Genomic DNA, 22,483 nt, shown 5'->3' with positions numbered 1-22,483 from the left:
CCCTCCCCCTCTTGTTGGTGAGCTCCACTGTGTTCCCCCTCCCCCCCGTTGGTGAGCTCCACTGTGTTACACCTCCCCCCCGTGGTGAGCTCCACTGTGTTACCTCCCCCCCCCTCTGGTCGAGCTCCACTGTGTTACCCCCCCCCCCCCCCTCTGGTGAGCTCCACTGTCGTTACCCCCCCCCCGTTGGTGAGCTCCACTGGTACCCCCCCCCCCCCCCCCCCCCCCGATGGTGAGCTCCACTGTGTTACCCCCCCCCCCTCTGGTGAGCTCCACTGTGTTACCCCCCCTATGGGAGCCTCCCACTGTGTCTACCCCCCCCCCGTTGGTGAGCTCCACTGTGTTACCCCCCCCCGATGGTGAGCTCCACTTGTGTTACCCCTCCCCCCCCGATGGTGAGCTCCACTGTGTTACCCCTCCCCTCTTGTTGGTGAGCTCCACTGTGTTACCCCCTCCCCCCCCGTTGGTGAGTCCACTGTGTTACCCCTCCCCCCGTTGGTGAGCTCCACTGTGTTACCTCCCACCCCCTCTGGTGAGCTCCACTGTGTTACCCCCCCCCCCCCTCTGTGAGCTCCACTGTGTTACCCCCCCCCCGTTGGTGAGCTCCACTGTGTACCCCCCCCCCCGATGGTGAGCTCCACTGTTACCCCCCCCCCCCGTTGGTGAGCTCCACTGTGTTACCCCCCCCCCCCCCCGATGGTGAGCTCCACTGTGTTACCCCCCCCTCTGGTGAGCTCCATTGTGTACCCCCCCGTTGGTGAGCCCCATTGTTTGGCCCACGTAAAGTTTCTTGTTAATCATGCCAAGCTCTGTCTCACTCTAATCTCTCTCTCTCACTCTAATCTCTCTGTCTCACTCTAATCTCTCTGTCTCACTCTAATCTCTCTGTCTCACTCTAATCTCTCTGTCTCACTCTAATCTCTCTGTCTCACTCTAATCTCTCTGTCTCACTCTAATCTCTCTGTCTCACTCTAATCTCTCTCTCACTCTAATCTCTCTGTCTCACTCTAATCTCTCTGTCTCACTCTAATCTATCTGTCTCCACTACTAAATACTCTCTGTCTCACTTAATCTCTCTGTCTCACTCTAATCTCTCTGTCTCACTCTAATCTCTTGTCTCACTCTAATCTCTCGTCTCACTCTAATCTCTTCTGTCTCACTCTAATCTCTCCTGTCTCACTCTAATCTCTCTGTCTCACTCTAATCTCTCTGTCTCACTCTAATCTCTCTTCTCTCTACTACGTCTATAATCTCTCCTGTCTCACTTATCTCTCTGTTCACTCTAATCATCTCTGTCTCACTCTAATCTCTCTGTCTCACTCTAATCTCTCTCTCTCACTCTAATCTCTCTGTCTCACTCTAATCTCTCTGTCTCACTCTAATCTCTCGTCTCACTCTAATCTCTCTGTCTCACTCTAATCTCTCTGTCTCACTCTAATCTCTCTGTCTCACTCTAATCTCTCTGTCTCACTCTAATCTCTCTGTCTCACTCTAATCTCTTCTCTCTGTCTCACTCTAATCTCTCTCTCTCACTCTGCTCTCTAGTAATACCTTCAATTTTAAGAATATCCTTGCCATTTATCAACTGTAGCTAATATTTTACTTGCTTAGCCTAAGATGTTTAAATAGCTCTCTCTCTCTCTCTCTCTCTCTCTCTCTCTCTCTCTCTCTCTCTCTCTCTCTCTCTCTCTCTCTCTCTCTCTCTCTCTCTCTCCTCTCTCTCTCTCTCTCTCTCTCTCTCTCTCTCTCTCTCTCTCTCTCTCTCTCTCTCTCTCTCTCTCTCTCTCTCTCTCTCTCTCTCTCTCTCTCTCTCTCTCTCTCTCTCTCTCTCTCTCTCTCTCTCTCTCTCTCTCTCTCTCTGTCCAGGGACTAGTATGTAAATACGGCTCTGCTCTTTGATACATGGCAGGTGTCATATATGGCTTAGCAGCCTCTTGAACGCACAATACCAGTATGAGAGAACAATACCAGTATGAGAACACAATACCAGTATGAGAGAACAATACCAGTATGAGAGAACAATACCAGTATGAACCAGACGAGAACAACACCAGTATGAGAGAACAACACCAGTATGAGAGAACAATACCAGTATGAGAGAACAACACCAGTATGAGAGAACAATACCAGTATGAGAGAACACAATACCAGTATGAGAGAACAATACCAGTATGAGAGAACAATACCAGTATGAGAGAACAATACCCAGTATGAGAGAACAATACCAGTGAGAGAACAATACCAGTATGAGAGAACACAATACCAGTATGAGAGAACAATACCAGTATGAGAGAACAATACCAGTATGAGAGAACAATACCCAGTATGAGAGAACAATACCAGTGAGAGAACAATACCAGTAGGAGAGAACAATACCAGTATGAGAGAACAATACCAGTATGAGAGAACACAATACCAGTATGAGAAAACAATACCAGTGAAAGAACAATACCAGTATGAGAGAACAATACCAGTATGAGAGAACACAATACCAGTATGAGAGAACAATACCAGTATGAGAGAACAATACCAGTATGAGAGAACACAATACCAGTATGAGAGAACACAATACCAGTATGAGAGAACAGAGAGGGAGAGGGAGACAGAGAGGAGACAGAGAGGGAGGACAGAGAGGGAGAGGGAGACAGAGAAGGAGACAGAGAGGGAGACAGAGAGGGAGACAGAGAGGGAGACAGAGAGGGGGACAGAGAGGGAGAGGGAGATAGAGAGGGAGAGAGAGACACCACCACACAACCCTACAATCCCACCAGATAGCCCAGATAGTGATAATTTTGCTGGTATTGAGAGGGAGACGGGGAGTGAGACGGAGAGTGAGACAAAGAGGGAGAGAGAGGGAGACAGAGAAGGAGACAGAGAAGGAGACAGAGAGGGAGACAGAGAGGGAGACAGAGAGGAGACAGAGAGGAGACAGAGAGGAGACAGAGAGGGAGACAGAGAGGGAGAGGGAGACAGAGAAGGAGACAGAGAGGGAGAGGGAGACAGAGAGGAGACAGAGAGGGAAACGGAGACAGAGAGGGAGACAGAGAGGAGACAGAGAGGGAGACAGAGAGGGAGACAGAGAGGGAGACAGAGAGGGAGAGGAGACAGAGAGGGAGAGGGAGACAGAGAGGAGACAGAGAGGGAGACAGAGAGGGAGAGGGAGACAGAGAGGGAGAGGGAGACAGAGAGGAGACAGAGAGGGAGACAGAGAGGAGACAGAGAGGGAGACAGAGAGGGAGAGGGAGACAGAGAGGGAGACAGAGAAGGAGACAGAGAGGGAGAGAGAGACGGAGAGAGAGACACCACCCCACCACCCTACAATCCCACCAGATAGCCAGATAGTGATAATTTTGCACAAAAACAATAGAGTTAGACAGGCCTTCCAGGCAGAAAATGGACCAGCCCATCAGGTATTTGCCCGAGATGCCAGATGTCCAGTCCGCCTCTGGTGGTGAATGTGCTGCTAAAAAGGCAAATCAGGCAGCAAATCCAGGAGATGCAGGCGAACATAACGAAGAAAAACCACTGTTCATGATTCCACTTGTTCTCAAAGAGGCCGGCGCGATTAGAACTCAGATCATGAATACAAGTATTTTGAACACTGGGTGCAATATTTACATGTTGACTGTTGACCCTTTATTGTGTACTATTTGTGTATATATATTAGTATTTCATTTTTTGATGAGAAAAATGACCAAAGTCTGGACCTCGGTGTTCTCATATTTAAGGCCACGATCACATGGTTTATCCACCTCTGTTACTGCCAACAAAGTTGACTACAAATATAAAGTTGCCAATGTATTTGCAGTTGATACAAACAAGCGACTTGTAAAAATGAAAACCGAGATGTCTGCATTAAAATGTAAATGCAGTAGGCTATATGTCTATGTAAATCATATTGAGATACATTTCATGTTCAATCAATTGAGTTCTATTTTTCTACTGTCTGTAATTTGTCTTGATATACACTGAGTGTACAAAACATTAAGAACACCTGCTCTTTCCATGACTTAGACTGACCAGGGGACTCCAACTGAAAGCTATGATCCCTTATCCCTTATGATCAATCAGTGTAGATGAAGGGGAGGAGAAAGATAAGGATTTTTACGCCTTGAGACAAGTGAAACATTGATTGTGTATGTGTGCCATTGAGAGGCACACATACACACAAACAATTTAAGTGCCTTTTGAACAGGGTATGGTAGTAGGTGCCAGGTGCACCGGTTTGTGTCAAGAACTGCAGCGCTGCTGGGTATTTCACGCTCAACAGTTTCCTGTGTGCATCAAGAATGGTCCACCACCCAAAGGACATCCAGACAACTTGACACAACTATGGGAAGCATTGGGGTCAACATGGGCCAGCATCTGGAATGCTTTTCGGGGGGTGCAACTCAATATTAGGAAGCTGTTCCTAATGTTTGGTATACTCAGTGTATTTCATGATGTGTAACCAAACATGTGAGCACTGATGTGCCAAATGTTGATTTAATTCATTATTATTGGGTAAGCATTAGAATAAGCCGCCTCAATATTTGCAACCATAGGTGATACAATCTTTCTTGGAGCTGATCCATCGTCAGTATTGTGGAATAATTCTATGATAAGAGAAAGCTTTCCTTCCATCCTATCAGTATTGACACCTGCCTCAATGACTCAACTTAGCAAACGGTGGAAAGACGTATTGTTAAAACACTCCTAAGCCGAAATTCAATCGCTATCGGAAAACCTGACCCTGGTTAATTTCTCCCTCCCTCTCTCCCTCTCCCTCTCCCTCCCCCTTCTCTTCTCTCTCTCTCTCCCCCTCTCTCTCCCTCTCTCCCTCTCCCTCCCCCTTCTCTTCTCTCTCTCTCTCCCCCTCTCTCTCTCTCTCTCTCCCTTGCTCTGTCTCCCTCCCTCCCCCTTCTCTCTCTCTCTCTCTCCCCCTCTCTCTCTCCCTTGCTCTGTCTCCCTCCCTCCCCCTTCTCTTCTCTCTCTCTCTCCCCCTCTCTCTCTCTCTCTCTCTCTCCCTTGCTCTGTCTCCCTCCCTCCCCCTTCTCTCTCTCTCTCTCTCCCCCTCTCTCTCTCCCTTGCTCTGTCTCCCTCCCTCCCCCTTCTCTCTCTCTCTCTCTCTCTCTCTCTCTCTCTCTCTCTCTCTCCCTCTCTCCCTCTCCCTCTCCCTCCCCCTTCTCTTCTCTCTCTCTCTCTCTCTCTCTCTCTCTCTCTCTCTCTCTCTCTCTCCCCCTCTCTCCCCCTCTCTCTCCCTCTCTCTCTCTCTCTCTCTCTCTCCCCCTCTCTCCCCCTCTCTCTCCCTCTCTCTCTCTCTCCCCCCCCCCCTCTTCCTCCTCTCTTACCCTGCTAGGCCCTTACCCTCTGGCATTAGCTCCCCCTGGTGGTTGGAGGGGGATGGAGCGCGGTGGTGGGGAGAGCCCCCGTATGCAGGACAGTCCTGAGCGGGAGCGACGGGGGGGCAGCCCGGACCTCAGCGGACCACCGCCAGGGAAGATGGGGCGTCTGGAGCGCAACGGGAGCCCCACTGGGCCATGTCTCCTACACCACAACGGCAACCCACACGGACCCCTGGGAGGTATGATACCCCAAAACACACCCACAGATAGATGCTGCTTTACACCAATCCAAGGATTTGAAATCCGTAATGGGGTGTGTGCAAGTGAGGAGAATCAGGATGCAGTCACACTCACAGTAGAGGCCTTCACAGGTCCTAAAAATTGGACCGAACCCGATATGCATAAATTCATTAGTACGATATAGAGAACCGTTCCGAATGGACCCGAGGACAACTAGACCCGTTCCATATAGACCTGGTTAGATCCAGAACCATTCCAATCCAATCTTTCCTGACTGCATCAAACTGGGAAAAGTTAGATTAGATAGCAAGGAGGGAGGAAAGCAGTAGAAAAGTTAGATAAGCTAGCTAGATAGCTAGGCTAACTGAGGCTGCATGCACGTTCTCATCCTACAGTTACAAACAACAACAACTCCATTCAGAATATTAAGTAGCATCCTACCTGTTGGTTCTTGGTCATTGTAGCCTGTCCTACCTGTTGGCTCTTGGTCATTGTAGCCTGTCCTACCTGTTGGCTCTTGGTCATTGAAGCCTATCCTACCTGTTGGCTCTTGGTCATTGAAGCCTATCCTACCTGTTGGCTCTTGGTCATTGTAGCCTATCCTACCTGTTGGCTCTTGGTCATTGTAGCCTGTCCTACCTGTTGGCTCTTGGTCATTGTAGACTGTCCTACCTGTTGGCTCTTGGTCATTGTAGCCTGTCCTACCTGTTGGCTCTTGGTCATTGTAGCCTGTCCTACCTGTTGGCTCTTGGTCATTGTAGCCTGTCCTACCTGTTGGCTCTTGGTCATTGTAGCCTGTCCTACCTGTTGGCTCTTGGTCATTGTAGCCTGTCCTACCTGTTGGCTCTTGGTCATTGTAGCCTATCCTACCTGTTGGCTCTTGGTCATTGTAGCCTGTCCTTCTTCTTTAACTTTGAATTCCATCATTTTAATTCCATCTTCCATTGATTAGATATCTCCTAACTTTAGCCTATTGCCGCTTTGATGACTTCTGATTGGCCAACAACAACAGCATGCTACATGTGCCACTCTAATGAAAAGTAAAGACCAGTAGCATAGATTATATAATTTGTCTCTCTCTCTACTGCAGCAGTCACGTTTGGATCTATATGGGTCCTTCTGGACAAGTCAGTTGAAATTACACATACCTGAGACCTGCGACAATCCGATCAGAGCTGACCCAGAACCGTGACATCATTTAGAATTCTGGTTCTGGATCGGGTCTCGGGTCTCGGGTATTCTCTAACTCAAAGCCCTGACAGTTATGTCTCTTTCTTTGTCTCTGTCTTACTCTCTCTCTCTGGCCCTGACCCTCTGGTAACTGGTAACTGGAGTTCTGGCCGTAATCGTACTGCACAATGCCATGCACTCTAGAGTTCATGAGGCTCATTGCAGTATTTTATAGGACTGTATATATATATGCTGTGTAGATCTAGGCCGCTCTAGACCGTGCTGTGTAGATCTAGGCCGCTCTAGACTGTGCTGTGTAGATCTAGGCCGCTCTAGACTGTGCTGTGTAGATCTAGGCCGCTCTAGACCGTGCTGTGTAGATCTAGGCCGCTCTAGACTGTGCTGTGTAGATCTAGGCCGCTCTAGACTGTGCTGTGTAGATCTAGGCTGCTCTAGACTGTGCTGTGTAGATCTAGGCCGCTCTAGACTGTGCTGTGTAGATCTAGGCCGCTCTAGACTGTGCTGTTTAGATCTAGGCCGCTCCGTAGGAGTGGGAACTATAGAACACTGAGGTTACTGAATAAAGTAGCGCTGTATGAAGCTGATTTATATTCCTCTCTAGGTTATCGATCGCTCCGCAAACATAAGGTTCTGAATGTATGAGTGGGAACATCCAGTACACACGCACGCACGCACGCACGCACGCACACACACACACACACACACACACACACACACACACACACAAGAGTATATTAGAGAACAGACAGGAAACTTTGAGATGAGCATGAGGGGGTAAATAGGGGATAATGGTATCGGCTGTATGTCTTCTGTTTGCCATTGTAATAACTATTGACCAAGCTATGTTAGAGCTGCAATCAGATTTTTGTTACATTACAGAAAGAACCTTGTTGATTTAAAACTTGTACTTAACGCGAGAAAAACTAAATATATGTTGTTAATCAAATTGGCAGAAAAATGTCTGATGGCTACATATTCACTCATTGGATGGTTCTCTGATTGGATGGTTCTCTCATTGGATGGTTCTCTCACTGGATGGTTCTCTCATTGGATGGTTCTCTCATTGGATGGTTCTCTCATTGGATGGTTCTCTGATTGGATGGTTCTCTCATTGGATGGTTCTCTCATTGGATGGTTCTCTGATTGGATGGTTCTCTGATTGGATGGTTCTCTCATTGGATGGTTCTCTCATTGAGCGGGTTCCCACCTGTAAATATCTGGCCGTTTGATTTGATAAAGATCTAACGCTTAAAAACATACCGATGAGCAAGTTCAAAGCTAAGATTTAAAGTAGATTTTTTACAATAGATCATGTCTCTCCATAAACAGCAGGAAGCAGATTGTACAGTCGTTGCCAAAAGTTGAGAATGACACAAATATACATTTTCACAAAGTCTGCTGCCTCAGTTTGTATGATGGCTAATTTGCATAGACTCCAGAATGTTATGAAGAGTGATCAGAAGAATTGCAATTAATTGCAAAGTCCCTCTTTGCCCCCCCCAAAATTCCACTGCATTTCAGCCCTGCCACAAAAGGACCAGCTGACATCATGTCAGTGATTCTCTCGTTAACACAGGTGTGAGTGCTGACGAGGTCAAGGCTGGAGATCACTCTGTCATGCTAATTGAGTTCAAATATCAGACTGAAAGCTTCAAAAGGAGGGTGGTGCTTAGAATCATTGTTTGTCCTCTGTCAATCATGGTTACCTGCAAGGAAACACGTGCCGTCATCATTGCTTTGCACAAAAAGGGCTTCATAGGCAAGGATATTGCTGCCAGTAAAATTGCACCTAAATCAACCATTTATCGGATCATCAAGAGCTACAAGGAGAACGGTTAAATTGTTGTGAAGAAGGCATCAGGGCGCCCAAGAAAGTCCAGCAAGCACCAGGACCGTCTCCTAAAGTTGATTCAGCTGCGGGATCGGGGCTCCAGTACAGAGCTTGCTCAGGAATGGCGGCAGGCAGGTGTGAGTGCATCTGCACACGCACAGTGAGGTGAAGACTTTTGGAGGATGGCCTGGTGTCAAGAAGGGCAGCAAAGAAGCCACTTCTTTCAGGAAAAACATCAGGGACAACAGACTGATATTCTGCAAAAGGTACAGGGATTGGACTGCTGAGGACTGGGGTAAAGTCATTTTCTCTCAAAACCTCAATATTTTGGGTCCATGGCCAGGAAACTCCCCAGATGTCACGCCTTGGTCTTAGTGTTTTGTGTTTTCGTTATATATTTTGGTCAGGCCAGGGTGTGACATGGGTTTACGTGTTGTGTTTCGTATTGGGGTTTTATAGGATTTGGGATTGCTAGGTTTAGGGGTGTGTCTAGTTAGGCTTGGCTGCCTGAGGCGGTTCTTGATCAGAGTCAGGTGCTTCTTGTTGCCTCTGATTGGGAACCGTATTTAGGTAGCCTGATTTCGCTTTGTCTTTCGTGGGTGATTGTTCCTGTCTCTGTGTAGTACACCAGATAGGCTGTATTAGGTTTCACGTTCCGTTTGTTGTTTTCGTATTTATTTATTTATTTCATGTATCACGATTTTCTTCATTAAAGACATGAGTAACCACCACGCTGCATTTCGGTCCGACTCTCTCTCAACAAACGAAGAACGTCGTTACACCAGACCTTAATCGCATTGAGAACTTGTGGTCAATCCTCAAGAGGCGGGTAGACAAACAAAAACCCACAAATTCTGACAAACTCCAAGCATTGATTATGCAAGAATGGGTTGCCATCAGTCAGGTTGCCCAGAAGTTAATTTACAGCATGCCAGGGCGGATTGCAGAGGTCTTGAAAAAGAAGGGCCAACACTGCAAATATTGACTCTGGTGCCGATAATGTAACGCTCGTCGGAAGAAGTGGACCAAGGTGCAGCGTGGTACGTGTTCATGATTCTTTCTTTAATCCAACCGTCACGTTCTGAAGGCTACACAGAGCTAAAAAAAACAACAAAAAAACAACATCCCACAACCTAAGGTGGCAAAACAGGCTGCCTAAGTATGATTCCCAATCAGAGACAACGATAGACAGCTGTCCCTGATTGAGAACCATACCCGGCCAAAACGTAGAAACACAAAACATAGAAATAAAGAACATAGAATGCCCACCCAAATCACACCCTGACCAAACCAAATAGAGACATAAAAAGGCTCTCTAAGGTCAGGGCGTGACCGATAGGGCAGTTTAAAACTCTGTTGTTAAATAAGTAATGTCTTTTTTTGCTGTCTTGATGTAATTGTTGTCCTCAGGGCACCATTGTAAATGGGACAATGGTCTCAATTAGGTTCCGCTGAATAAATTAAAGTTAATAAATAAAGTGAAATAAAATAAAGGGAAAAGGGGGAGATGGGGAGAAGTGATAAGGGAAGAGGGAGAGGGAGATGGGGAGATGGGGAGAGGGAGATGGGGAGAGGGAGGTGAGGGGAGAGGGAGATGGGGAGAGGGAGGTGAGGGGAGAGGGAGATGGGGAGAGGAAGATGGGGAGAGGGAGATGGGGAGAGGGGAGAGGAAGATGGGGAGAGGGGAGAGGGAGATGGGGAGAGGGGAGAGGGAGATGGGGAGAGGAAGATGGGGCGAGGGGAGAGGTGAGAGGGAGATGGGGAGAGGGATATGGGGAGAGGAAGATGGGGAGAGGGAGATGGGGAGAGGGGAGAGGGGAGAGGAAGATGGGGAGAGGAGAGAGGAAGATGGGGAGAGGAGAGAGGGAGATGGGGAGAAGTGATAAGGGGAGAGGGGAGAGCGAGATGGGAGAGGAGAGAGGGGAGAGGGAGATGGGGAGAGGAAGATGGGGAGAGGAGAGAGGGGAGAGGGAGATGGGGAGAGGGGAGAGGGAGATGGGGAGAGGGGAGAGGGAGATGGGGAGAGGAAGATGGGAGAGGAAGATGGGGAGAGGGGAGAGGGAGATGGGGAGAGGAAGATGGGGAGAGGGGAGAGGGGAGAAGTGATAAGGGGAGAGGGGAGAGGGGAGATGGGGAGAGGGGAGAGGGAGATGGGGAGAGGGGAGAGGGAGATGGGGAGAGGAAGATGGGGAGAGGAGAGAGGGGAGAGGGAGATGGGGAGAGGAAGATGGGGAGAGGAGAGAGGGGAGAGGGAGATGGGGAGAGGAAGATAGGGAGAGGAGAGATGGGAGAGGGAGATGGGGAGAGGAAGATGGGGAGAGGGGAGAGGGGAGAGGGGAGAGGGAGATGGGGAGAGGGGAGAGGGAGATGGGGAGAGGAAGATGGGAGAGGGAGATGGGGAGAGGGGAGAGGGGAGAGGGAGATGGGGAGAGGGAGATGGGAGAGGAAGATGGGGAGAGGAGATGGGGAGAGGAGAGAGGGAGAGGGAGATGGGGAGAGGAAGATGAGGAGAGGGGAGAAGTGATAAGGGGAGAGGGAGAGGGAGATGGTGAGAGGGCCAGAGGGAGATGGGGAGAGGAAGATGGGGAGAGGAAGATGGGGAGAGAGGAGAGAGGGAGATGGGGAGAGGAGAGAGGGGAGAGGAAGATGGGGAGAGGGGAGAGGGAGATGGGAGAGGGGAGAGGGGAGAGGGAGATGGGGAGAGGAAGATGGGAGAGGAAGATGGGGAGAGGGGAGAGGGGAGAGGGAGATGGGGAGAGGGAGATGGGAGAGGAAGATGGGGAGAGGAAGATGGGGAGAGGAGAGAGGGGAGAGGGAGATGGGGGAGAGGGGAGAGGGAGATGGGGAGATGGGGAGAGGAAGATGGGGAGAGGGGAGAGGGGAGAGGAGAGAGGGAGATGGGGGGAGGAAGATGGGGAGAAGTGATAAGGGGAGAGGGGAGAGGGAGATGGGCGAGGAAGATGGGGAGGAGGGAGAGGGGAGAGGGAGAGGGAGAGGGGAGAGGGAGATGGGGAGAGGGGAGAGGGGAGAGGGAGATGGGAAGAGGAAGATGGGGAGAGGAGCGAGGGGAGAGGGGAGAGGGAGATGGGGAGAGGAAGATGGGGAGAAGTGATAAGGGGAGAGGGAGAGGGAGATGGGGAGAGGAAGATGGGGAGAGGGAGAGGGAGATGGGGAGAGGAAGATGGGGAGAGGGGAGAGGGGAGAGTGATAAGGGGAGAGGGGAGAGGGAGATGGGGAGAGGGGAGAGGGAGATGGGGAGAGGAGATGGGAGAGGAGAGGGAAGATGGGTGAGGGAGAGAGGGAGATGGGGAGAGGAAGATGGGGAGAAGTGATGAGGGGAGAGGGAGATGGGGAGAGGAAGATGGGGAGAGGAGAGAGGGAGATGGGGAGAGGAAGATGGGGAGAGGAAGATGGGGAGAGGAGAGAGGGAGATGGGGAGAGGAAGATGGGGAGAGAGAGAGGGAGATGGGGAGAGGAAGATGGGGAGAGGAAGATGGGGAGAGGGGAGAGGGAGATGGGGAGAGGAAGATGGGGAGAGGGAGATGGGGAGAGGAAGATGGGAGAGGAAGATGGGGAGAGGAGAGAGGGAGATGGGGAGAGGAAGATGGGGAGAGGAAGATGGGGAGAGGGGAGGAGGGAGATGGGGAGAGGAAGATGGGGAGAGGGAGATGGGGAGAGGAAGATGTGGAGAGGGGAGAGGAAGATGGGGAGAGGAAGATGGGAGAGGGGAGAGGGAGATGGGGAGAGGAAGATGGGGAGAGGAAGATGTGGAGAGGGGAGAGGGAGATGGGGAGAGGAAGATGGGAGAGGAAGATGGGGAGAGGAAGATGGGGAGAGGGAGATGGGGATAGGAAGATGGGGAGAGGAGAGAGGGGAGAAGTGATAAGGGGAGAGGGGAAGAGGGAGATGGGGAGAGGGAGATGGGGAGAGGAGAGAGGGAGCTGGGGAGAGGGGAGAGGGAGATGGGGAGAGGGAGATGGGGAGAGGGAGATGGGGAGAGGAAGATGGGGAGAGGAAGATGGGAAGAGGGAGATGGGGAGAGGAAGATGGGGAGAGGAAGATGGGGAGAGGGGAGAGGGAGATGGGGAGAGGAAGATGGGGCGAGGAAGATGGGAGAGGAGAGAGGGAGATGGGGAGAGGAAGATGGGGAGAGGAAGATGGGGGTGAGGGGAGAGGAAGATGGGGAGAGGGAGATGGGGAGAGGAAGATGTGGAGAGGGGAGAGGGAGATGGGGAGAGGAAGATGAGGAGAGGAAGATGGGGAGAGGAGAGAGGAAGATGGGGAGAGGAAGATGGGGAGAGGAGAGAGGGAGATGGGGAGAGGAAGATGGGGAGAGGAAGATGGGGAGAGGAGAGAGGGAGATGGAGAGAGGAAGATGGGGAGAGAGGAAGATGGGGAGAGGGGAGAGGGAGATGGGGAGAGGAAGATGTGGAGAGGGGAGAGGGAGATGGGGAGAGGAAGATGGGGAGAGGAAGATGGGGAGAGGAGAGAGGGAGATGGGGAGAGGAAGATGGGGAGAGGAGAGAGGGAGATGGGGAGAGGAAGATGGGGAGAGGAAGATGGGGAGAGGGGAGAGGGAGATGGGGAGAGGAAGATGGGGAGAGGGAGATGGGGAGAGGAAGATGGGGAGAGGGGAGAGGGAGATGGGGAGAGGAAAGATGGGGAGAGGGAGATGGGGAGAGGAAGATGGGGAGAGGGGAGAGGGAGATGGGGAGAGGAAGATGGGGAGAGGGAGATGGGGAGAGGAAGATGGGGAGAGGGGAGAGGGAGATGGGGAGAGGAAGATGGGGAGAGGAGAGAGGGAGATGGGGAGATGGAGAGAGGAAGATGGGGAGAGGAGAGAGGGAGATGGGGAGAGGGGAGAGGGAGATGGGGAGAGGAGAGAGGGAGATGGGGAGATGGAGAGAGGAAGATGGGGAGAGGAGAGAGAGGGAGATGGGGAGAGGAAGATGGGGAGAGGGAAATGGGGAGAGGTAGATGGAGAGAGGAAGATGGGGAGAGGGGAGAGGGAGATGGGGAGAGGAAGATGGGGAGAGGAAATGGGGAGAGGTAGATGGAGAGAGGAAGATGGATAGAGGGGAGAGGGAGATGGGGAGAGGAAGATGGGGAGAGGAAGATGGGGAGAGGAGAGAGGGAGATGGGGAGATGGAGATGGGGCGAGGAAGATGGGGAGAGGAGAGAGGGAGATGGGGAGAGGAAGATGGGGAGAGGAAGATGGGGAGAGGGAGATGGGGAGAGACAGACAGACAGACAGAGCAGAGAGGAAGTCACAATCAGATGAGCTCCTGCATTTTTCAGCATTTTCTTTAAAAAAGATAGATTAGGAGTTAGATAAACTTAGATTTTTTGTCAGGAACACATACTGGATTCTACCCTCTACAACATAACCCCTACTTCAAATCAAAACTTAAAACCTACAACCTGATTTTGGACGGAATTACGGAATCACCTGGAAGGTTCACAACTACCAAGATTTGTTTCTCTATACAGCAAATTCTCTGGAAAACAACAGAAACCTGAAAACACCATCCAACCTGGAACTGAGTGAGTAATGCTTAGTCTGAAACTATATATTTTTTTTTCCAAAAGCCAAGAAGAAAAATACACAACATTACCTTATAAGGATTTCTAACTCTAATTCTAACATAATTCTGCCAAGCTTGATACAGCTTCAAATAGCACTGACGTGTCAAGTGAGAGGTGTCAAAGCTCATTAGCCCAACAATGGCAGGAGAGTCACACAGTCTACCCCAACCAAGTGGAGAGGCCTTAGAAGCTCCCTCCCGCTGTTCAGAGGTAATTAAAATACAGTACCCTGTGCATGTAAAGAACGAGAAGGCAAGAAAAGATTACAAAATGAAGCTCCTTATGGAAAATCAAGAGACACTTTTTGCTGACTATTACAAAAATGGGAACATCAGCAACCTTATCTTCCACACAAACCATCCCCTGGCATGGCACAGTGCTATATTAGCACACTACCCCTCTGTTACGAGAGGGGGGATTAACGAGGGGTGGAAACTCAGAATACTTGACAACGAGGACTCTGAGTTAAGTAATATAAATATCTATAAGTCCAGAACAGTGATGGTACAGCGTAACCACAAACAGTTTCAGCTGTACTTTCACCTAATCAAAGAATTAGCTCAGCAGGAGAAACTCTCCCTTGATAAAGATACCCCCACCCCGAGAGGATCAGACCAGACCTCTTCATTATGTAACCCCACAGATGAGCAACCCCCAGCGGAGGGTCAACCTCCCAGCACAGATTACCACTCCCTCATTGAAATGAAGGACAAATTCACCCAGCTGGAGATAAGGCAGGTGGAGCTGGAACAGCAGGTGATTACACTTCAGTCAGCACAGACCCAGACAACAGTCCAGCACAACAACAGCCCCTTAACCAGACCCGGAGAGCTGGAGGTGGACAGAGACATATCTGCACTTTGGACAGTGTTGAGACAAATACAACAGGAGAAAGAGGAGCAGAACAGAGCACTAGAGGAGAGTATCAGACTGCTGGTGGAGGAGAGGTTGAGGGGGATGGAGGAGAGGGTGAGGGGGATGGAGGAGAAGTTGAGGGGGACGGCGTGTGACAGAGAACAACCCACTAGAGAGGTGGCCACCCCCACAGAGAAGCCAGCAGAACAGCCCACCTCAGCACCCAACAAAAGTCTCGACACCACAGCAGAACAGTCCACACCAGACCCTGACCATAGAGTCGACATCACAGCAGAACAGTCCACACCAGACCCTGACCATAGAGTCGACATCACAGCACAACAGACAAATGAAGAACCCCAAGCCCAGAGGCTCTCACCCCCTCTGAGCACCCCCCCTGTCAGCCACCCTGATAGCCCTTCTGTCAACCCCCCCACACCCACTGAGGACAAACACAAGACACAGATTGTACTACTTATGGACTCAAATGGGAAATATATAGAAGAAAAATACTTTTTCCCAAACACAGTGTGTCTAAACTCTGGTGTCCAAACACCCAGCGTGCCCTAGACCTTCTGTCTGAGGCCAAACTAGGCTCACCCAGCCACATAATAATACACACAGGCACAAACGACCTGAGAGCACAGCAGGAAAGAGTGGCCACAGCACTGAAGGGAGTGATTGAAAAGGCTTCTTCTACTTTCCCCAACGCACAAGTGGTTATCTCCACCCTGCTACCACGAAAAGACTTCCACCCCGCCACAATACAGCGGGTAAATGCAAGTATTTCCCGTGACTGTGCCTCAAAACCAAACGTTTTCCTGGCCCACCACTCCACCCTGGACTTGAACAGCCTCTATGACCAGGTCCACCTCTACAAGGCAGCAGTGCCCACCTTTGCCCGGACTCTAAAGGACATCGCTCTCAAACGTATCCCCAACACTCCACACAGGAGCAACAGATCAATAGACACCCCACCCAGACCAGCGAGACACCCTCCCAGATCTGCAGGACCTCCCCCTGGACCTACACATAGAGGACCCATGCCAAGAGGAATTACATCCAGACCACAGTACACCCAGACACATCCACACCCCCACCCCAACCAATCAACACCCCCCCACGTCAACCATGCCCACACTCCATTTAGGCCCCCTCAGATCAGACCTATGCCACTCCTGCCCACCCCATGCACCCCACCCCCGCAAAGAGGGCCTCAACATGGAAGCCACACATACGCCCAGGTAGTGAGCGGGCAAACAGTCCCAACCCCCACTCTCACACTCGCCCAAGCCAATGGCATGTACCAGATGCTCAGCAGGCTTTGCTCACACTTACTGGCCTGAGGCTAAACCACGACCAACAACATTGGACACTCTATGGAACAAAAAGCCTTCACTATATTATCCTGGAATATCCAAGGCCTGAGGTCATCTGCCTTTGGCCTAAAGAGCAGAAACCCGGACTTCACCAAAGAAATCGGTAATACAGACATTGTCATCCTGCAAGAAACCTGGTATAGAGGAGATGGACCCACTGGTTGCCCTCTAGGTTACAGAGAGCTGGTAGTCCCATCCACCAAACTACCAGGTGTGAAACAGGGAAGGGACTCAGGGGGTATGCTAATTTGGTATAGAGCAGACCTAACTCACTCCATTAAATTAATCAAAACAGGAACTTTCTACATTTGGCTAGAAATTCAAAAAGAAATTATCCTAACAGAGAAAAATGTCCTCCTGTGTGCTACCTATATCCCCCCACTAGAATCCCCATATTTTAATGAAGACAGCTTCTCCATCCTGGAGGGGGAAATCAATAATTTCCAGGCCCAGGGACATGTACTAGTCTGTGGTGACCTAAATGCCAGAACCGGACAAGAACCTGACACCCTCAGCACACAGGGGGACAAACACCTGCCTGGAGGTGACAGCATTCCCTCCCCCATATGCCCCCCTAGGCACAACTATGACAACATAACCAACAAAAACGGGTCACAACTCCTGAAGCTCTGTCGCACGCTGGGTATGTACATAGTCAACGGTAGGCTTCGAGGGGACTCCTATGGTAGGTACACCTATAGCTCATCTCTTGGCAGTAGTACTGTAGACTCCTTTATCACTGACCTCAACCCAGAGTCTCTCAGAGCGTTCACAGTCAGCCCACTGACACCCCTATCAGACCACAGCAAAATCACAGTCTACTTAAACAGAGCAATACTCAATCATGAGGCATCAAAGCCAAAGGAACTGAGTAACATTAAGTAATGCTATAGATGGAAGGAATGCAGTTTGGAAACCTACCAAAAACAATTAGGCAACAACAAATTCAATCCCTCTTAGACAATTTCCTGGGTAAAACGTTCCACTGTAATAGTGAAGGTGTAAACTTGGCAGTAGAAAATCTTAACAGTATATTTGACCTCTCAGCTTCCCTATCAAATCTAAAAATCTCAAATAGAAAACCGAAGAAAATTAACAATAATGACAAATGGTTTGATGAAGAATGCAAAAACCTAAGAAAGAAATTGAGAAACCTGTCCAACCAAAAACATAGAGACCCGGAAAACCTGAGTCTACGCCTTCACTATGGTGAATCACTAAAACAATACAGAAATACACTACGGAAAAAGAAGGAACAGCATGTCAGAAATCAGCTCAATGCAATTGAAGAATCCATAGACTCTAACCACTTCTGGGAAAATTGGAAAACACTAAACAAACAACAACACGAAGAATTATCTATCCAAAATGGAGATGTATGGGTAAACCACTTCTCCAATCTTTTTGGCTCTATAACAAAGAATAAAGAGCAAAAACATATACATGATCAAACACAGATCTTAGAATCAACTATTAAAGACTACCAGAACCCAATGGATTCTCCAATTACATTGAAAGAGTTACAGGACAAAATAAAAACCCTCCAACCCAAAAAGGCCTGTGGTGTTGATGGTATCCTCAATGAAATGATCAAATATACAGACAACAAATTCCAATTGGCTATACTAAAACTCTTTAACATCATACTTAGCTCTGGCATCTTCCCCAATATTTGGAACCAAGGACTGATCACCCCAATCCACAAAAGTGGAGACAAATTTGACCCCAATAACTACCGTGGAATATGCGTCAACAGTAACCTTGGGAAAATCCTCTGCACTATTATTAACAGCAGACTCGTACATTTCCTCAATGAAAACAATGTACTGAGCAAATGTGAAATTGGCTTTTTACCAAATTACCGTACAACAAACCATGTATTCACCCTGCACACCCTAATTGACAATCAAACAAACCAAAACAAAGGCAAAGTCTTCTCATGCTTTGTTGATTTCAAAAAAGCCTTCGACTCAATCTGGCATGAGGGTCTGCTATACAAACTGATGGAAAGTGGTGTTGGGGGTAAAACATACGACATTATAAAATCCATGTACACAAACAACAAGTGTGCGGTTAAAATTGGCAAAAAACACACACATTTCTTCACACAGGGTCGTGGGGTTAGACAGGGATGCAGCTTAAGCCCCACCCTCTTCAACATATATATCAACGAATTGGCGAGGGCACTAGAAAAGTCTGCAGCACCTGGCCTCCCCCTGCTAGAATCCGAAGTCAAATGTCTGCTGTTTGCTGATGATCTGGTGCTTCTGTCACCAACCAAGGAGGGCCTACAGCAGCACCTAGATCTTATGCACAGATTCTGTCAGACCTGGGCCCTGACAGTAAATCTCAGTAAGACCAAAATAATGGTGTTCCAAAAAAGGTCCAGTCACCAGGACCACAAATACAAATTCCATCTAGACACTGTCTAGTCCCCTAAGCAAGCTGGTCCTGGGGCTCTGTTCACAAACACAAACACACACTACAGAGCCCCAGGACAGCAGCACAATTAGACCCAACCAAATCATGAGAAAACAAAAAGATAACTACTTAACACATTGGAAAGATTTAACAAAAAAACAGAGCAAACTAGAATGCTATTTGGCCCTACACAGAGAGTACACAGCGGCAGAATACCTGACCACTGTGACTGACCCAAAACTAAGGAAAGCCTTGACTATGTACAGACTCAGTGAGCATAGCCTTGCTATTGAGAAAGGCCGCCGTAGGCAGACTTGGCTCTCAAGAGAAGACAGGCTATGTGCTCACTGCCCACAAAATGAGGTGGAAACTGAGCTGCACTTCCTAACCTCCTGCCCAATGTATGACCATATTAGAGAGACATATTTCCCTCAGATTACACAGATCCACAAAGAATTCGAAAACAAATCCAATTTTGAAAAACTCCCATATCTACTGGGTGAAATTCCACAGTGTGCCATCACAGCAGCAAGATTTGTGACCTGTTGCCACGAGAAAAGGGCAACCAGTGAAGAACAAACACCATTGTAAATACAACCCATATTTATGCTTATTTATTTTATCTTGTGTCCTTTAGCCATTTGTACATTGTTAGAACACTGTATATATATATAATATGACATTTGTAATGTCTTTACTGTTTTGAAACTTCTGTATGTGTAATGTTTACTGTTCATTTTTGTTGTTTTTCACTTTATATATTCACTTTGTATGTTGTCTACCTCACTTGCTTTGGCAATGTTAACACATGTTTCCCATGCCAATAAAGCCCTTGAATTGAATTGAATTGAATTGAGAGGAAGATGGGGAGAGGGGAGAGGGAGATGGGGAGAGGAGAGAGGGAGATGGGGAGAGGGGAGAGGGGAGAGGGAGATGGGGAGAGGAAGATGGGGAGAGGAGAGAGGGAGATGGGAAGATGGGGAGAGGGGAGAGGGAGATGGGGAGAGGAGAGAGGGAGATGGGGAGAGGAAGATGGGGAGAGGGGAGAGGGAGATGGGGAGAGGAAGATGGGGAGAGGAAGATGGGGAGAGGAGAGAGGGAGATGGGGAGAGGGGAGAGGGGAGCGGGAGATGGGGAGAGGGGAGAGGGAGATGGGGAGAGGGGAGAGGTGATGGGAGATGGGGAGAGGGGAGATAGGAGAGGTGATGTGAGATGGGGAGAGGGGGACAGGGGAGAGGTGATGGGAGATGGGGAGAGGTGATAAGGGGAGAGGTGATGGGAGATGGGGAGAGGGAAGAGGGGGAGAGGTGATAAGGGGAGAGGTGATGGGAGATGGGGAGAGGTGATAAGGGGAGAGGTGATGGGAGATGGGGAGAGGTGATAAGGGGAGATGGGGAGAGGTGATGGGAGATGGGGAGAGGTGATAAGGGGAGAGGTGATGGAGATGGGGAGAGGTGATAAGGGGAGAGGTGATGGGAGATGGGGAGAGGTGATGGAGATGGGGAGAGGTTGATGGGAGATGGGGAGAGGTGATAAGGGGAGAGGTGATGGGAGATGGGGAGAGGTGATGGGAGATGGGGAGAGGTGATAAGGGGAGAGCTGATGGGAGATGAGGAGAGGGGAGAGGTGATGGGAGATGGGGAGAGGGAAGAGGTGATGAGATGGGGAGAGGAGATGGGGAGAGGAAGATGGGGAGAGGAGAGAGGGAGAGAGGAAGATGGGGAGAGGGGAGAGGGAGATGGGGGAGAGGGAGAGAGGGAGATGGGGAGAGGGGAGAGGGAGATGGGGAGAGGAAGATGGGGAGAGGAAGATGGGGAGAGGGAGATGGGGAGAGGAAGATGGGGAGAGGAAGATGGGAGAGGGGAGAGGGAGATGGGGAGAGGAAGATGGGGAGAGGAGAGAGGGAGATGGGGAGATGGAGAGAGGAAGATGGGGAGAGGGGAGAGAGAGGGAGAGGGAGATGGGGAGAGGGGGAGAGGAAGATGGGGAGAGGAGAGAGGGAGATGGGGAGATGGAGAGAGGAAGATGGGGAAGAGGGGAGAGGGAGAGGGAGATGGGGAGAGGGGAGAGGTGATGGGAGATGGGGAGAGGGGAGAGAGGAGAGGTGATGTGAGATGGGGAGAGGGGGACAGGGAGAGGTTGATGGGAGATGGGGAGAGGTGATAAGGGGAGAGGTGATGGGAGATGGGGAGAGGGAAGAGGGGAGAGGTGATAAGGGGAGAGGTGATGGAGATGGGGAGAGGTGATGGGAGATGGGGAGAGGTGATGGGAGATGGGGAGAGGTGATAAGGGAGAGGTGATGGAAGATGGGGAGAGGTGATAAGGGGAGAGGTGATGGGAGATGGGGAGAGGTGATAAGGGGAGAGGTGATGGGAGATGGGAGAGGTGATGGGAGATGGGGAGAGGTGATAAGGGGAGAGGTGATGGGAGATGGGGAGAGAGGTGATGGGAGATGGGGAGAGGTGATAAGGGGAGAGGTGATGGGAGATGGGGAGAGGTGATGGGAGATGAGGGAGAGGGAAGAGGTGATGGGGAGAGGTGATAGGGGAGAGGTGATGGGAGATGATGGGAGAGGAGAGAGGTGATGGGGATGGGAGATGTGGAGAGGTGATGGGAGTGGAAGAGGAGGTGGGAGATGGGAGATGCAGAGCAGGGAAGAGGTGATGGGAGATGGGGGAGAGATGATGGGAGATGGGGAGAGGGAAGATGGGGAGACCGGGAGAGGAGAGGTGATGGGAGATGGGGAGAGAGAAGAGGTGATGGGAGATGGGAGAGGGAAAGACGTGATGGGAGATGGGGAGAGGGTGATGGGAGATGGGGAGAAGGTGATAAAGGGGAGAGGTGAATGGGAGATGGGGAGAGGGTGATGGGAGATGGGGAGAGGTGATGGGAGATGGGGAGAGGTGATAAGGGGAGAGGTGATTGGAGATGGGAGAGGTTGATGGGAGATGGGGAGAGGTGATAAGGGGAGAGGGTGATGGGAGATGGGGAGAGGTGATGGGAGATGGGGAGAGGTGATGGGAGATGGGGAGAGGGGAGAGGTTGATGGGAGATGGGGAGAGGGAAGAGGTGATGGGAGATGGGGAGAGGTGATAAGGGGAGAGGTGATGGGAGATGGGGAGAGGTGATGGGAGATGATGGGAGAGGAGAGAGGTGATGGGAGATGGGAGAGGGAAGAGGTGATGGGAGATGGGGAGAGATGATGGGAGATGGGGAGAGGGAAGATGGGGGAGACCGGGAGAGGGAAGAGGTGATGGGAGATGGGGAGAGAGAAGAGGTTGATGGGAGATGGGAGAGGGAAGACGTGATGGGAGATGGGGAGAGGTGATGGGAGATGGGGAGAGGGAAGATGGGGAGACGGGGAGAGGGAAGGGGTGATGGGAGCTGGGGAGAGGTGATGGGAGATGGGGAGAGGGGGAGAGGGGGAGACGGGGAGAGGGAAGAGGTGATGGGAGATGGGAGAGGGAAGAGGTGATGGGAGATGGGAAGAGGGGGAGAGGGGAGATGGAAGAGATGATGGGAGATGGGAGATGGTGGAGAGGGGAGAGGTGATGGAAGATGGGGAAGAGGGGGAGAGGGAAGAGGTGATGGGAGAGGGGGAGAGGGGAGACGGGAGAGGGAAGAGGTGATGGGAGATGGGGAGAGGGGATAGGGGG

The 22,483-nt window shown here is 50.4% G+C and overlaps 1 protein-coding gene across 3 annotated transcripts in view; it reads left to right on the top strand.

Annotated features, from left to right (window-relative positions):
* Nucleotides 1–22,483, top strand: part of LOC109883318 (DNA-binding protein SATB2) — a 79,383-nt gene that overhangs the window by 18,777 nt on the left and 38,123 nt on the right. For all 3 annotated transcript variants that reach the window (XM_031805809.1, XM_031805810.1, XM_031805811.1), the window contains one exon: nt 5,339–5,563. In XM_031805809.1, coding sequence (XP_031661669.1) covers nt 5,383–5,563 — 181 coding nt within the window. In that variant the 5' untranslated portion in view covers nt 5,339–5,382. The remainder of the gene's footprint in view (nt 1–5,338; nt 5,564–22,483) is intronic.

This window comes from Oncorhynchus kisutch, linkage group LG26, assembly GCF_002021735.2.
Source record: "Oncorhynchus kisutch isolate 150728-3 linkage group LG26, Okis_V2, whole genome shotgun sequence".
In the NCBI taxonomy this organism is placed as follows: Eukaryota; Metazoa; Chordata; class Actinopteri; order Salmoniformes; family Salmonidae; genus Oncorhynchus; species Oncorhynchus kisutch.
The sequence above is the reverse complement of the archived record's forward strand: the minus strand, read 5'-3'. Positions and strand labels throughout refer to the sequence as shown.